The sequence below is a fragment of the Pelobates fuscus genome, chromosome 8 (assembly GCF_036172605.1).
Source record: "Pelobates fuscus isolate aPelFus1 chromosome 8, aPelFus1.pri, whole genome shotgun sequence".
Classification (NCBI taxonomy): Eukaryota; Metazoa; Chordata; class Amphibia; order Anura; family Pelobatidae; genus Pelobates; species Pelobates fuscus.
The window spans coordinates 167,594,648-167,610,937 of NC_086324.1; the positions used below are offsets into that span (position 1 = coordinate 167,594,648).

General features: G+C 40.5%; 1 protein-coding gene across 4 annotated transcripts; it reads left to right on the forward strand.

Annotated features, from left to right (window-relative positions):
- The first annotated feature begins 1,188 nt into the window (after positions 1 to 1,188).
- On the forward strand, positions 1,189 to 16,074 carry SH2B1 (SH2B adaptor protein 1). 4 transcript variants are annotated; one of them, XM_063430734.1, is made up of 10 exons: positions 1,189 to 1,800; positions 3,113 to 3,960; positions 4,884 to 4,985; positions 5,461 to 5,552; positions 6,913 to 7,022; positions 8,348 to 8,536; positions 8,907 to 9,118; positions 9,296 to 9,467; positions 11,997 to 12,096; positions 12,779 to 12,880. In XM_063430734.1, the coding sequence occupies exons 2-10, from the start codon at positions 3,136 to 3,138 to the stop codon at positions 12,795 to 12,797; spliced, it is 1,821 nt and encodes a 606-aa protein (XP_063286804.1). In that variant the 5' UTR covers positions 1,189 to 1,800; positions 3,113 to 3,135; the 3' UTR covers positions 12,798 to 12,880. The 4 variants fall into 4 exon arrangements, with proteins under 4 accessions (XP_063286804.1, XP_063286801.1, XP_063286803.1 ...); XM_063430731.1 differs by lacking the exon at positions 11,997 to 12,096 and having other exon boundaries at positions 12,779 to 16,074; XM_063430733.1 differs by lacking the exon at positions 11,997 to 12,096 and having other exon boundaries at positions 6,916 to 7,022; positions 12,779 to 16,074.
- The last annotated feature ends 216 nt before the right edge of the window (positions 16,075 to 16,290 follow it).

Below are 16,290 nucleotides of genomic sequence, written 5' to 3' on the forward strand. Positions count from 1 at the left end.
GTCAGTGATAGTGTTAGTATCAGTGATAGTGTCAGTGATAGTGTTAGTGATAGTGTCAGTGTTAGTGATAGTGTCAGTGTTAGTGATAGTGTCAGTGTAAGTGTCAGTGATAGTGTTAGTAATAGTGTCAGTGTTAGTGTCAGTAATAGTGTTAGTGTCAGTGATAGTGTTAGTGTCAGTGATAGTGTTAGTGTCAGTGATAGTGTTAGTGTCAGTGATAGTGTTAGTGTCAGTGATATTGTCAGTGTTAGTGATAGTGTTAGTGTCAGTGATAGTGTCAGTGTTAGTGTCAGTGTTAGTGATAGTGTCAGTGTTAGTGTCAGTGATAGTGTTAGTGTCAGTGTTAGTGTCAGTGATAGTGTCAGTGTTAGTGTCAGTGTAAGTGTCAGTGATAGTGTTAGTAATAGTGTCAGTGTTAGTGTCAGTAATAGTGTTAGTGTCAGTGATAGTGTTAGTGTCAGTGATAGTGTTAGTATCAGTGATAGTGTTAGTGTCAGTGATAGTGTTAGTATCAGTGATAGTGTTAGTGTCAGTGATAGTGTCGGTGTTAGTGTCAGTGATAGTGTTAGTGATAGTGTTAGTATCAGTGATAGTGTTAGTGATAGTGTCGGTGTTAGTGTCAGTGATAGTGTTAGTGTCAGTGTTAGTGTCGGTGTTAGTGAAGGTAATGCTGGCTATAGCCTTCATTGCCCAAAGACAAACATAGTAAAGTGAAGTCCGCCAGGAGGTCGCTCTATCTGCCTGCTTCGCTCTCTATGGTGTGTGAGCCTCTCTGGTGTTGTTTACATGAAGCCTCTATGGTACTCGTGGTGACGTCACGCAGACTGCGCATGCGCCGCAGAGTCGAGGCCGCAGCCCAGAAACGCGACTGAACCCGATTCAGTCAACAAGAGGGACCGGGGAGCAGCCGTGGGAGGGGCCCCTGAGAGCCACGGCCAGGGACCAGCTCATCACACGAGGGCCACAGCACCATAACAACAACAACAGGGAGGCAGGAGGAGTCCAGTCACAGGGGCCACCATAACAACAACAGGGAGTCCCTGCAAGGCAGGAGGAGGCAGTCACAGGGGCCACCATAGCAACAACAGGGGCAAAGATACCACAAATAGGGGCCACCATAACAACAACAGGGAGTCCCTGCAAGGCAGGAGGAGGCAGTCACAGGGGCCACCATAACAACAACAGGGGCAAAGATACCACAAATAGGGGCCACCATAACAACAACAGGGAGTCCCTGCAAGGCAGGAGGAGGCAGTCACAGGGGCCACCATAACAACAACAGGGAGTCCCTGCAAGGCAGGAGGAGGCCAGTATTAGGGGCAGTCACAGGGCCACCACAACAACAACAGAGAGTCCCTGCAAGGCAGGAGGAGGCCAGTATTAGGGGCAGGCATAGGGGCCACCTAGGGAGCCACTGCATAACACCACAACACCACCCTCAGGGGCCCCACAGTCAGATCTCTCCATCCCAGCTCAGTCTGCCTGGAAAGCAGGGTCTACAGCTCAGACACCAGGGGCTATCTCTCTGTGTAAACCAGGGCCAAGTGTTCCATTATTTAAGGAAGCACGCCCCACAGCTCAGAGATCAGGGGTAATCTCTGTACATCAGGACCTCATCTGGTCCACTGTCTTATATGTTCTACCAAAAAAGGAACATAAAAGTGTAAAAGGTGAAGGCTCCCATAGAAAGGCTGGGGCCACAACCCAGAAGGATTACGCACAGCCAGGGGCCACATCCTGGGGGCCCTGTGCATAGATTACCCGGGACAGGATGGGGAGAGGCAAAGGGGATCCAGAGAGGTAAATATATATCACCTAAGCGTATTATAAAGAATGATACGTGTGTATATGGATGTGTTATTATTCATGGCTACATGCAGAGCCTAATAGTATAACAGATTTATGTCTACAGGCTTGTAAACATTAAGGGTTTTTTTCTTCTTTAAATTTAGGTTGCAGCGCTTCAGCTAATTGCCTAGAAAATGTGATTTCACTCAGTTCTTTATAAATCTGATAAATCTGTCGTTTATACGAAGAGGTGATGAACATCCCTATTGTTGAGTTGACTTGCTTGAAAGTATACCTTCTGAAAATTATATTTACATATATAGATTTACTATTTTATCTTGTGTATATTTAATAAAGTGTACATTTTGTACTAAGCAATTCAAGCTCTCTTACAAAAAGGGGGGGGGGGGGGATAAACTTGAATTTCACAAAACAGGCTCATAAAAATAAATTTGTACTGAAGGGAAAACTTCAATTTTTTTGCACATTAACACTTTGCTTTGATGGGCATACTCTATATTCTTAGTATATGAGGAGACAAGCTATTCATGACTCAATAGGGAGTGGGATTTCAGATTGAGAATATTGTAGTATTTTGAGGTCCTAAATCCCAGGAGTGGTTGCTGACAAAGTTCCTGGGCTTTGCAGAAGAAGGTTTACAGAAAGTGAAGCAGCTGTAGAGAAACAGTAGATAATTAGTAAACCCACTATAACAGGAATTGACATCAGTGAGTGTAAGATTATCTGGTGACTCACACGAAGGACTCCGCCTTCCATGATAAGATAGGAGCTTGAGCTCAAATGCCAAAAACACCCCCTGCTTTATGGTATACATGTTTGGAATAGGTAGAACAATCAAAACAGTAAGCTGCACACGTAATTGCTTATGTATTGGGGAGGATTGGAAAGGCACATTCTAGACCTTCGTGCACAATGATCTCTAAAAATCCGGATCAGTATTTTAAAAGGGGTGCGTTTTCTATATATTCTCCCAAAGCATAAATCGCTCTTGGGGCAAAGATAACACAAATGATCTCACTAGACATATGGTATTCTATTTACTGGGTGTATATCTATAAAAAAAAGCTCTCCCAAGAGTTCACATTGCTATGGTGTTCTCTATGGGTTTTTTTTTTTTTTCCTCTTTGTGTACACACTCAAGCATACATTTGCGGTCACTCAATTCCATTCGAATTATACAAATGAACACAGAGGCTTTGACACTTTTAGTATGTATGTTTTTGTATATGGTGGAGGTCTATGAACTGTATTTACCATAATTACTTAGTTGTATGGTATTTATCTTTGACTTCCTATCTTCCAGCAGCTGATCCAGCCGGCACCCCCATGATGAATGGTAGCTTTTTCCCGGAGGTTTCATCCTCCCCGTCTCCCAATTGGAAGGAGTTCTGTGAGATCCACGCTCATGCTGCTGCCTTGGACTTTGCTCGTAGATTTCGGGCCTTTCTGAGCGAGAATCCACAGTATGCCACACCAGGGGCTGAGACCAGCTTTTCACGGCGCTTTGCTGAGCATTTTGTAGAGCACTTTGAAACAGAGGTGAACAAGACCCAAGCTCCTGATGGCCCTTCTCCCACCCGCTGCAGTATTGTCCCTTTCACAGGTGCACAGGTTTCAAATCGAGATCTCTCTGAAACATGCAGTGACTCATCACTGGCCTCTCCTGTGGAAACACAGCCTAGGCAGGACTCTTCTGGTATTACCTCTGGCCTATCCAGTAGCCAGTCCCACAGTTCAGAAGATGTGTCCACATCTTCAGCCACAGCGAAGCCACGTCTGAAAAAACGTTTCTCTCTACGTAATGTGAGTCGGAGCGTGCGGGGTAGTGTTCGGGGTATGCTACAGTGGAAGAGCTCAGCAGAGTCTCCGACCGAAGAGACAACGGGGGCCAATAGCAACTGTAATTCTTCATCCAGCAGGGGTGGAGGAGAAAGGTGGACTCATAGGTTTGAGAAATTACGGCTGAGCCGGCCTCCTGCCCCCAGAGCAGAACCGAAGGATGTGAAACGGGAAGGGGTTCTGAACTACGTGGTAGCAGAAGAGGTCAACAGTAGCAGCAGGGCCCGGTGGCAGAAGTGCCGTCTTCTCCTGCGAAAGGCTGGGAGTGATGAAGGTGAAGGATACCTCATGGAGTTTTACATTCCTCCTAAGGTATGAAAATGTGTAGAGAAGTTCTGTTTGTATCTAATTTATTTTTGTAATTTTTTTTTTATCCTAGAAGTAGCCTCATTACAGAACGTAGAAACACAAATTCATTAACTTTATTATGGAGTGATATTGTTCCACACTCATATTTTTATGATTGTAGCTTATTGTGTCAAAGTCACATCAGTCCCACTGCTGGAATTTAATAGACAGCTGTTTTTTTTTTTTTCAACGTCCCACTTATGTATTCTTTATTATTTTTCAGTGCCTGGTAAGATATGGAATATATTCCTTGGCAATGTGGTACACCCCTCACTCTAAAAGGCATAATTGACTCCCCAAACAGTAGTGTGAACAGTGTCAGATGCCACAAACCCCCATTTAAAGGAAGAAAATGTGCTGTGTTATTAAATAAAATTGTGTGGCAATGTTGCTTCATGTGTCAAGGAAAAAAATCAATTTTATTGTAAATCTGATATATACACACAATATATACGATTTTTATTTAGTTTTTACTGTATAACATTTATCGCAAAATAATATCCTCTTAATTTTACATATGTCTTCTCTCCATGATTCTCTTTTTCTCTATGCGTGTCAAACAAGCACTTGTGACATTGTCACATGTTGATAAACATCCTCTGATCTTTATTTTACTTGCGAATACTGCAACTTTTCAATTTGTGAATTAAGCAGTCAAATCTCTACTTAATTGTATTTAAAGGACCAAGCAGATTTCTTCTTACCCATTTTTAAAGCACTTACATTGAAATAATTTTTTTTAAATGTTAACGGTAGTATAATGGGAGAATCCATTTCCAATTGAGAGTTAAGTCTGCACCAACAATCTGATTATATATATTTTTTTATAAAATATTTCTTTCTTTTTTTGTTATTCCTTCTCATTTTAAATTTTTTTAATATTGCAGGCCACAAAGCCACGGGTCATCTTTCCTTGTTCGTCCCTTGTGGACGTTCGGACCACGACCCCCTTGGAGATGCCAGACAAGGAAAACACATTTGTGTTAAAGGTAATAGGGTATTCTTTCTAAACCAGCAGCAAATAGCTTCTGGGAGCGTAAAAAGACTGAATGTTGTGAGATATGAACTTTAAAATAGCTGGAGTACTGAAGATTTGAGATCACTGTCTTAGACAATGTACGGAGAGAATTTGAAGCCTTAGTGACTGATTCATGCTTATATTTCTGTAATCCTTTTGGATGTCATAAGACGGTCATTTCTCAACTCCAGCATCTAAAGAGTGCTTCTTCCCATGCAGAGTGAGAACACACATTAACCATATTGTCTGCTGGGTGTCAAACACAGGGAAACATTGACATATTGTAAGGAGATAAAAATAACATGAATGCAGCTTGGCATGGTGCTGTAGTGCCCTCCAGTGCGCAGATAGTCTCTGAGCAGGTTGTGAGTAACTAGACTGAAATTAGGGATTGATAGTCTCGTTTATCTGTCATACAAAATGTCCTTTGTCTTTGGATGAAACAGACGGAGAATTCCTCAGAGTATATCCTGGAGTCGGTAGACCCTCTGCAGATGAAATCTTGGCTGTCTGACATACAGGACTGCATGACCTCTAGGTGAGCAGCTTCATGTCTTCCTTGGCCTCCTCTGTCGAGTTACACTAAAGAAAGGTGGAAAGAATTTACAGCCTAGCGGAACTACTTGTCTGACTGTGTGCTCTGTACATTCTGGACAGTATCTTTAACATGATACACTCCTATGTTTAAGTATAGCCATGTTATTTTATTAACTTAACAGACATCCCTTATGTACACATCAATGGCTAGAAATTCTCCAGGCTGAAATTGAAAAAACGATAATTCTGAAGTTGCTGCAGATCACAGCCAATTCTAGAGTTTGCATTAACTTCTGTGAAAGATTAGTGATTATCCCTTAAATATTTGCTCAGCAGAGCTTCATGGAATATGTAGTTCAGTGCTTGGTAGCAATGCCATTTGTCTGGTAAATTGAATAAAATTGCTGCTCGGTCTGAGAGTACCCTCTATCAGCTTGTTGACCTCTCCATTTAGCTATAACTCTAGATTCTCCACGGTAAGCTGCAAAGGCTCCTGTTAGTGCAGGTAGATTGCAGTTGCCCAGCATGGCATAAGTATTGAATATGCATTGACCGTCAGTGTTTTCTTTATTCAGACATCACAGGGGTTTGCAACTTTTTAAAGAGAACCGTCACTTAACTGGAATTGACACCATTGAATAAATCACAGAAAATCACTTGTAGCTTGTGTTAACAGTTTTCTCATGTGACACTGGGTTTTCTTTTAAATGTGTGTTTGACTTCACAATCCGGTTCAGTCCAGGCACAGTCAGGGCACACATAACATTGGACGAGGAAAAACAGAAACAATGTTTGACTGACAGATGCAAAGGGCAGAGCTTATAACAATACCTTTACCTTTATCGGCTTAATAAAGGCCTCTGTGTAGGCCGAAACTTTGCAGTTTTTGTTTCAATAAACCTGCCTTCCTGCAGCAATCCTGAGTGCCTGGACTTAATTTTTTTTTTTTTTATAACAATACCTGGCAGGGATCCATGCTGAGCTCCAGGATAGAGGTAAGTACAGTACAGTGTGGTTTTATTTATTTCATTTGAATTTCATTTTTTTTAAACGCATTTGTTAATCATAGGGAATACAAAACATAATCAGATTCCTAGGGAGTGATGGTTCCCTTATGATGTTCCTCATTTGCTCTAATTCCTATGCAGTGAGTTTGCCCCTGTGATGTACAATTAGTGGTGATGGTGGGGAATGTGGGCTTTTTTTGTTTTGTTTTCCTGTCAGGGGACTAGAGTGGTAAGTATTGGTTTTACTTGCTAGTTAGTTTGTTCATCAGCTGTAGGCATTGGTTCCAAACAAGCCATTCTTTTTACTGACCATAGTCTTTTTGACCTGTTCCTGACCATTGTAATTTTGTTCAGCAGGGATGCAGTTGATGCCACAGACCTTCCTCATATAAACCATTCAGAAAGCATGCCTAGCCGGGATCTACCTCTTTTACCCACAGAGAGCAGTGAGCAGCTCTGCCAAGGTACACAGCCCCCTGATTGCACTACAGTGACTAATCCTAATTAACGACTTGTTAAGAATTCGCAATTTAATTTTCTACATATATCTTCTCTGCACATTGCTACTTCTACTTACAATATGTTACGTCAATCAGAGTTAATTCTGTCCATAGGAAATGCAAATGATATCAGTATTATACCTAATACAAAATGGCACAAAAATACTACACAAAGCATGGTTGATTCATTAAACTGAGGTGTAACTAGGGAAATAAGGAAATTTTATTGAACCTGAAGAATTTGTTTTAAGGGCGGTCATTCAAACTGATTCACAAATATATGGAAAGTGTGCGTGTATCATTAAGGAATTTTGCAGACATGATTAAAAAAAAAATGTATACTTGTAGTTAGGATCTAACTAAATAGTGTTTGATGGTGCTAAAGGAATGCACACCTGTATTCATGACACTTTAGTGTTCCTAGTTCTAACCCAGCCCCCAGTGTCCCATAAGATTAACAAAGATAAAAGGTTTTTACGTGCTCTTTTCCATTACCATGGCTCTTTTTGGCATTGCTTACTTTTCATGGATGTGGCATTGTCTCCTCTGTAGTGGTCCAATTCAATGCTCCTTTATAGAGTAGCATTGGGGAGCTGATGTGCATCCTTTCCTATGGGGCCACAGGGTCATTTGGCAGAGTTCTTCTCATTCAGTGCAGCAGAACTGCCTCCTGTGGCTGTCGGTGTAACAGCCTTTGGAGGTGTGTTTTACCTTGAATGGATACATTGACTGGACCACTACACCAAGGCTACTTCATCTCAATGAAGTGACTCCAGTGGTCCTTTAATTTACATAAGTTCCACTCTTATATATAAAATTTGTTTTATTCTCTTGTCAATTTTCACAGTCTCTTATTTCAGAGTTAATTGGTTTAATTTTGGAAGTTTAACTGATTTCTGATATTTCATCAGTTTTACTTGGGATAACCATTAAATAGAAATGTGCTTTCATGGGTTGCACACTTTGGGGGTTGTGTTCAAAAATAATTTTGGGGACGTGTTCTAAAATTGGAGCTCAACTCCTAGAATAATTCTTGATAATCTATCTGTATACATGACTATCATTGTGTTCTGTTATTTATAATTGGAGGTCAAATTAAATATTGTCTAACTTTCTTTTGTAATGTTGAAGCATTACTCTGAGAATAATGTCCTATTTGCTGGAAAATGTGGGTGGCTTGGCATGTATTTGGTAAAACGTTACCATCCATATTTTTACTTGCACTTGAATAAATGAGTTTCACGTGTTGGTATCTTCATAGAACGTCTCCTCTACCTATGTTTCTGCAGGGGCTTATGGAGGGTTGTCTGAGCGCCCCTCTGCCTCAATCTCCCCCAGCTCTGTCTCCATGACACCCTCACACTTCGATTCCATGGAGCTTCTCCCACCAGAGTTGCCACCTCGAGCGCCCATTGACGAAGGCGAGAGACCTCAAAATCCCATGGGTGTCCCCTTTCCTGACACACCTGATACGGCAGGTAGGATCCCAGTGGGTGCATACATTTGGATTTCTTATTCCAAAAGAGGAAAAGTGCAGAATAACCATGGTTTTTGTACTGCACCCTATTTCTTTAACAAATCAGTGGGAATCCTTGTCACCAGATTACTGCCCCCTCCTTCCTGTGCATTTTAATTGTTGGCTGGCAGGAATATGCCTCCTGACACATCTGTAGGATCACGGACAAGGAGTCCAGCATAGGCAGGGAATGATCCTTTTTACCCTGTGTGGGGTCCAGTCTTTTGCCTCTGTGGAATTTATCATGTGTACAATTGGTTCTTTTGAAACTGATGTGTAATTCAATGTACCATGTGATTCAAATTAACTTTGTGGTTTATATCTTTTCAAAGCTTCGTTCATTTTCCATGGAGAACCAGACCCGGGAGATGGTGAGCATCCTCTATCAGAGTATCAGTGGTTTCATGGCACACTCTCCCGACTGAAGGCAGCACAGCTTGTGTTGGCAGGAGGCACCAGCAGCCATGGAGTTTTCTTAGTGCGGCAAAGTGAGACCCGGCGGGGAGAGTACGTGCTGACCTTTAATTTCCAGGGCAAAGCCAAGGTGAGTTTAATATTGCTATCACTTAGCAGTCTATGTTCTATTACTACCTCTGTCTTCTGTAACCCTCATGAGCTGTTCGTTTGTTTGTATACATGTTCTGCCTCTCTCCTAACTAATTTCACCTTCTCGCAAACGTTTCCTTACCCATCCCTCCTCACTGTCTTGCTCTCACTCTAGCACCTTCGTTTGTCCCTCAACGAGGATGGACAGTGCCGAGTCCAACATCTCTGGTTTCAGACCATCTTTGACATGCTCGAACACTTCCGAGTGCACCCCATCCCCCTGGAATCTGGGGGCTCAAGTGATGTCACTCTTATCAGTTATGTGGTGTCTTCTCAGCGGTTACATGGTGAGAACTTATCTTCAGGGTAAATGCTGACCTGTAGTTTATGTAGTATTTCAGTCATCAAGATAATCTGGGTACCAGCATTTATGGAGGAGAAATTCAAAATACTCTAAATTTATTTAAAGAAGGACAATCACTTCTCTGGTATTTACACTATTGAATTAAACATTAAAAATCACTTCTAACTTGTTTTAACCCCCTCTCTCACAATTTTCCGATGTCAAGTCCTACACTGCTAGACAGCCCTTAATAGTTACTTCCCACTGCAATCATGGAGAGTCCATGCCATACCCATAGGGGTGAATTTCTACGTGTCAGGACTGCATTTCCACTTGACTGTGACTTGTGGTGAGTGGAAATTTTGAGCCATGTGTAGATTTAGCATTTAATATCACAATCCAGTTCACATCCCTTATGTACACATCACAAGCTACAAATTCACATCCGTTATATACACATCAATAGCTAGAAATTATCCCGGCCGAAATTGACCCCAAGATATATAAATCAACAAAAATAATTTTGACATTCAGAGAAGAGGAAAATAAACCAGCATTGTTTCTTCTTCTCCTCGTCCACAAAGAGTAGAACTTGGAATACAGATTAACAGGGAGGCAAGATGAAGGCGGTCTGCTCCAGAATGGGGGTAAATACAGCAATTTAGATTGACATTTCAGACCTCCACTATGCTTACAATTTAAAGTTAATATGAGGAGGTTGTAATGCACTTGCGCACTGACGTGTCTTGTTTGATTTACTCATTTCTTAAATAAACAATTTACAGGAAAAAAAAAACCAGACCTCACAAACACATTTATCCCTTTTGATAAGGATAGTGAAAGTTTCTCCTGTAACCTTTTGCTTTCCAGAGTATTATATTAACAAAAGATTAAAAAAAAAAAAAAGATGTGTTGCCACAAGTCAAGGCTTGAGGGAACACCTGGGTATTACAGCATTAAACATCCTGTCTGTTTTCCTTGGCTGCAATTGCAAATGCCAATATGTGCATAGTCAGACTTCCTCCTTTCAGTACTATATGTTTAATTTTCCATATATTTGTAATCTTGCATTGCTTTAAACCGTTCTAGGTTTTAATAGGCTAGGTAAAAGGGTTACCATGACAAATTTAGCATAGGAAAAATTAATAATGTAAGTTATTAAAGGACCACTATAGGCACCAAGCTTCAGCTTAATGAAGTGGTCTGGGTGCAAGGTCCCTCTAGTTTTAACCCTGAAGCTGAAAACTTGTTTCACTGAGGGTTAATCCAGCCTCTAGTGGCTGTCTCACTGACAGCAGCTAGAAGTGCTTATTGCAATTCTCACTGTGAAAATCACAGTGAGAAGACGCTGGAAGTCCATAGAAAAGCATTGTATTGCTTTAATATGGGCTGTTTAAATGCTGCGCATTCGAATCTGATGTAGGCAGGGGTTGTAGAGTTGCCCGGCGCTGGAGAAAGGTAAGTGGTGAACAGGTTGTAACCCATTCAGCCCAGCGGAGTGGGGCCCTGTGGGTGGGGGGGGGCCTAATGACCCTATAGTGCCAGGAAAACAAGTTTGTTTTCCTGGCACTATAGTGCTCCTTTAAGGAATACATGGATAAAATGTCCAGCAGTTTGGCAGAGAATAAGTCATTTGAATCGCTGTATCTTGGCCAGCTGGAGGGAGGAACCTATAATATCTCTGTGTTCTGCTAACAACCAAGAGTAAAATGTTTTGAGTCCCTGTCAATGTGTTTGGAATGTTACACGAGTAACTGATTAGTAGCTATAGTGTTTTCTGTTCATAGTGGAGTATTGTTTACCTTTTGTACAGGTTTAATGTGGCTTTGTCATCAGAATTTCATCATCATGTAACTTATAACATGTTTTGATCATTCTAAAATCTCTTCAGACATTAACTTGTTTTTTTTTTTTATTTTTTATTATTATTTATAAATAACATATTTGGCTAACTTGAGGTTTCTTTGTGTACAGTGGAAATGTAGGGGTTGAGCATCTCTCTGCAGTGTCTAGGATTCTGGGAACTCATCAGTTCAACTGTTGAAAAACCTGATCATGTTTGGCAGCTGACATCATATGTTCTATAAATTGTATTTATTGTCGGCAACAGTCACTTGGGAAATTAAAATGGTGATGCATTTCTAAGTACTAAATTAACAATGGTTCTTACTTGTAATTGATGTTTTCTTTAAGATATTCTTTAGAACTGATTTATGTGAGGATTTTTTCAGATGACAGAGCTACTGTAATGCACAGAATAAGTAATGATTCTTGTAAAAGTAATTTCATTCCCCTCCTCCCCCATTTCCTAATGGTTTACATAAAATGTATGTGTTAAACATTTGTCGTTAACTGACTGTGATTTCAATGGTCCAAGAGATGAAAATTTTTGATTTGCTAATGGGGTTACCCTTACAGACTCAACCCACACTTGTCTTGCTGCTTATTGGCTTTCACATGCGTCAATTTGCCCCTAATTTGTCACATCCTTTCGCTCCATCCTCTTCTGATTGGCCCCGTCTGTTCTTTGCAGGCCGAGACAGGGCTGACAGTAGAACGACCGTGTGTGAGGTTCCCCATCGCATCCCAGACTCACCATCAAACCCCATCTCCATTGGAGCGAATGACTGTATGTAAGTGCTGCCTCTAACCACTCATGCCCCATACGCACTCCCTACCATGTTCCTTCCTGCTGGAAGTGTCTTCCCAGGAAGGTGAGAACTGCTAGGCACAGTTGCTGGTTATGGAAATATTGATTACATCTTTTGTAGATCTGCTGTCACTAAATTTTACGTTATCCATCTCAGTAAATCCCACAATTACGAAATAATTGTTTTTATTTTTTTTTCTGGCTGCCCTCCTGGAACATATACCTGTTGATGGAATATATAGTCTCTCAATCATAGCAACAGTTGGGCTTTTCTTCCAAATCCTTTTTGTATATGTCGCTATATGGGTCACTGAGCATCGTATGGCTATGGACCCTCTTTTAACCAACAAAGTGTTTAATAGACTTGGAATATGCTTGATATAGCTGTGATACCAAGAATGTCACTATTCAATTGGATAATATATCCATAGATTTGTAGACAATTCACAAAAGTAGATTTTATTTTCAGTATTTTGAATCGGGATGAGACACGCAATCTCAAGCAAGATGGGATTTACCCCAATAAATTGTAAAATCATTATTCAGATAAACACCACATTCCATCACGCTGTGGGGCGTATAATTGTTAAATACGATTCATGTACTGCGGGTATATTGTTATGTCTTGTTATTCTGTCCAAACCAAATATGTCTTTCTGTTTCAGAGGCAGCCAGCACCCGTAATCCTCCTCCTTTGCCCCCACATCCTTTATCTCGGCACCAGAGTTCAGAGGGAACCCTACAGCACCCTTGGTTCCCGCTCAGCGCCTCCCCGCCAGACGAACCCCCAATTAGCCGCCCCCCTCTGGAGCCTCCTGTTGCTCAGCATGAGGAGGGGGAAGTTTCTGTGGAAGAGCAAGAAGAGGCTGCAGTTCTCCTCCAACAGCTCCAACCAGGAGGCACGGGTGCAGAGGATACCAATGATGCCAACAGTGCAGCCTCACGCGCAAGAGCAGTGAACAACCAATATTCCTTTGTGTGACCAGACGGTGGCAGAGGTTTGCCTAGCTGACACTGGCGTTATGCGTTTCAACCCTCCTCATCCAGTGCTTGCTCTTATATTCACCTGTTTTACCTGAACAGTTTTTGTACGGGTACAGACACACTAACATGCCAAGACCCAGCACAGAGTCTGGGTACATCCTGATACACTACATGCCAAGACCCAGCACAGAGTCTGGGTACCTCCTGATACACTACATGCCAAGACCCAGCACAGCACCTGGATACATCATAATACACTACATGCCAAGATAATGTTTTACCTTGGCCCATGCCTCTGATCCAATACACATCATGACAACCATATTCCAACATAACACTGCTGCAATGCCAGTCCTCTCCAATACACTACAAGCCCAAAGAATATATAGCCCAAGAAAAGAATAAGCAGAGCTTGCAAGCCGATCTTATTGCCCACTTTTCAGCTGGTACGGTTTGTTATTGTATAATCCGTGCTCCATGCCAGCACATAGTCCTTCCCTTTCTGTGATGCTCCCACAGTTTGGGTATGTGTATTACTACTGCATGTTCTCCATTACAGTATGTATGGATCTATCATTTATTCCCAGGCACTTAAGACATCTTTTTGTACCCATTTCTGCTTCACACACACACCTGGCAATTTTATTTCATTGTGTACACATCCCTTCATGACTCGTCTCCTAGTGCACCTTGCTTACACATGCACACCGATACAGTGCTCAGAGCCAGCCCTGTTGTCCACATGTTCTCCTCTACACCTTGTTAAGAGGAAGAGGATCATTTATGCAGGACAAGTTATGAGGTGTGAAGGGCTAGCACATTGATTGGCTTGGAGTAAATCCACTTGACGGTACATTCACAGATACATTCTTATTGGGTTCAGTTAGGCGCCAATGAATGTGTTTTAAAGGTACGAAGATTTAAATGGAAGGAAATTGACAACAGAGTGGATCTTCAGTTTGAGTTTCTCAAAGGGAAGCGAAACGTTGTGGGTGTTAGTAACGTATCAGAGGACCAACAATGTTCTTCAAAGATCAAATAGTGAGCATTTATAGCCGAACCTCAGTTTTGTGTTTTTACGACTTGAGTTTGAAAACTATTCAATCTATTTAATGTTTCTGCAATTATAGCAAATAGTTATTGTATTTAAAGGTACAGTGTTTGCATGATGGGGCAGCCACAAGGATGGATTCACTTAATCTCTGAGAGGGAGAATGAATTGGTAAATTATTCAATCCACAGTTTTTGCTGAAAAAGCACTTCAGCCCTTATGACAGCTGTCAAGTTTATGGGTTAGAGTTCAAGGTACGACCCGAAGACTAGTAAATAGGATGGTATGGAGGGGTGTAAAAGAACCCTCTTTTTAGAGGTAATAAAACACTAGCTTCCTGCTTCTCACTACAATTTGGATATTTAATTTTTGCTTTTCATACAAATCTATCTAATTCTTTGAGTCAGAATTAAAAAAAATAAAAAATGTAACGCAAAATGCGTTGGTCATGCTTCTGCCACTCAAAGGGTAAAGTAAATGTAGAACGATTGATTAGGACTAAAAGTATTCCAGGCTGTATAACTCTGCAGCTTCCTTTCACCAAAGGGCACGATTTATTTTTAAAATAATTCTGCAGTGGCTGCTCTGACCAATAGGTCACTGTAACTCCGTAAACCGTTCAGAGCAGCCATGCTTTGATCTACAACCTGTAAAAGCTGACTACACTCTTAACATGTAGAGATAACTGTAACTTGTGATGTTCGTTTCAACAACTTAAGCGTGAGTGCGTACACACGTACATTCACAAAAAAGAATACATATATTGTTCTTGTTTGCTTATATTTACCTGTACGAATTGTATATACATCCTAATGGAATTCTTTGGTCACGTGGTTATGTACCAAGGAGTGTATAAGATATATATTCTCTACCTATCATAAATATGTGTGTATATATTCATGTTTAAAGGGAATTTATTGTGAGAGCTCTGTACATTAGTAACATAGTGTAATGTTTTTTTCGTAAAGGTACCAGTTTGAATGCTAGTCTTTTTTTTTTTTTTGACCTTGTATTTGTAAACTCAAGTTAACATTATGGCTGATAATGCAACTCTAATCTCTCCAGCCTCCACTCTTTATTTTTTTTTTTTTTTTTTTTTCCTTTGCCTATTTTATTATGCTGCTAAATAATAGATGTATGTTGTTACAATTCTCATATTTGAAAAGAAAAAAAAAAAGGCGATGAATTTCCAAGTAGGCTTATTGTGCAAAAATCACCATAGGTTTGACGGAGTTCGGTAGAACAGTGAAGTAACCAAATTCTAGATGAGAGTTTATTTGATAAAAAGATGAACAAACTTGCTATTTTTATTTTTCTACAACACTGGAACCACCACCACCACCACATCATCATCCTTTTGAATTTAAAGGTACTCAAAGCAGGACAGTTTCATTATTAACTCCCTTTAAACATGAGTGTGAGAGGTTTGTATAATTTATAGATGTATTGAAATGAAAATACAAACTGTGTGTGTGTACTTAAATATATATAACACACACACAAAATATATTACATTTTATAGCGGTCCTGTAGATTACCCAATTTAGAAACATGCCATTATCAGAAAGAGACCATTAAGGTTTCTTTCAAGTGGGCATGTCTAATCCCTAGAATTTGACTACTGCCGAATGAGAATCATTGAGAGAGGGGGCGTGTGGGTTATTAAGATCAAATCCGCAGACTACACTTAGTCGCAGCCTCTGTCGTTAGATACATGTTAAACATAATGCACAGATACAAAACAAACCTCTTTAGACTGCCATTTCAATTGGATGCTTAATTAAAATATATATCTAAGCTTCTACATTTAAAAAAAAAAGGGTGTGGTCTGCTTTTAACAGAGTTTTGCTCTGGTATATATGTACATACCCACTCAATAAATGCATAATTACATGAAACACTTCCCCCCCCCCCCCAATTATGGAATCCCCCATTATTATTATTATTTTTTTTTAATTTATTTTTTACTGTGGAATTGTGAGAATAGGTACATTTTATTTTTATTTTCCTGCGCTGTTTTTATTTTATCTAAGATCTTCTGTTTGTTTATTTTGCATTTGTAAAACCGTATTTACCTTTTAAAATCTATTTGCCTAAAATATATCTTTAAATTATTTATTATACAAAATTGTTGGATCGGTT

Coding starts and splice junctions, on each gene's coding strand:
- SH2B1 (XM_063430731.1), top strand. CDS start 3,136: ATGATGAATGGTAGCTTTTTCCCGGAGGTTTCATCCTCCCCGTCTCCC. Junction 9,119..9,295: donor ATTTCCAGGGCAAAGCCAAG/GTGAGTTTAATA, acceptor CTCTCACTCTAG/CACCTTCGTTTGTCCCTCAA. Junction 9,468..12,778: donor GTCTTCTCAGCGGTTACATG/GTGAGAACTTAT, acceptor TTTCTGTTTCAG/AGGCAGCCAGCACCCGTAAT.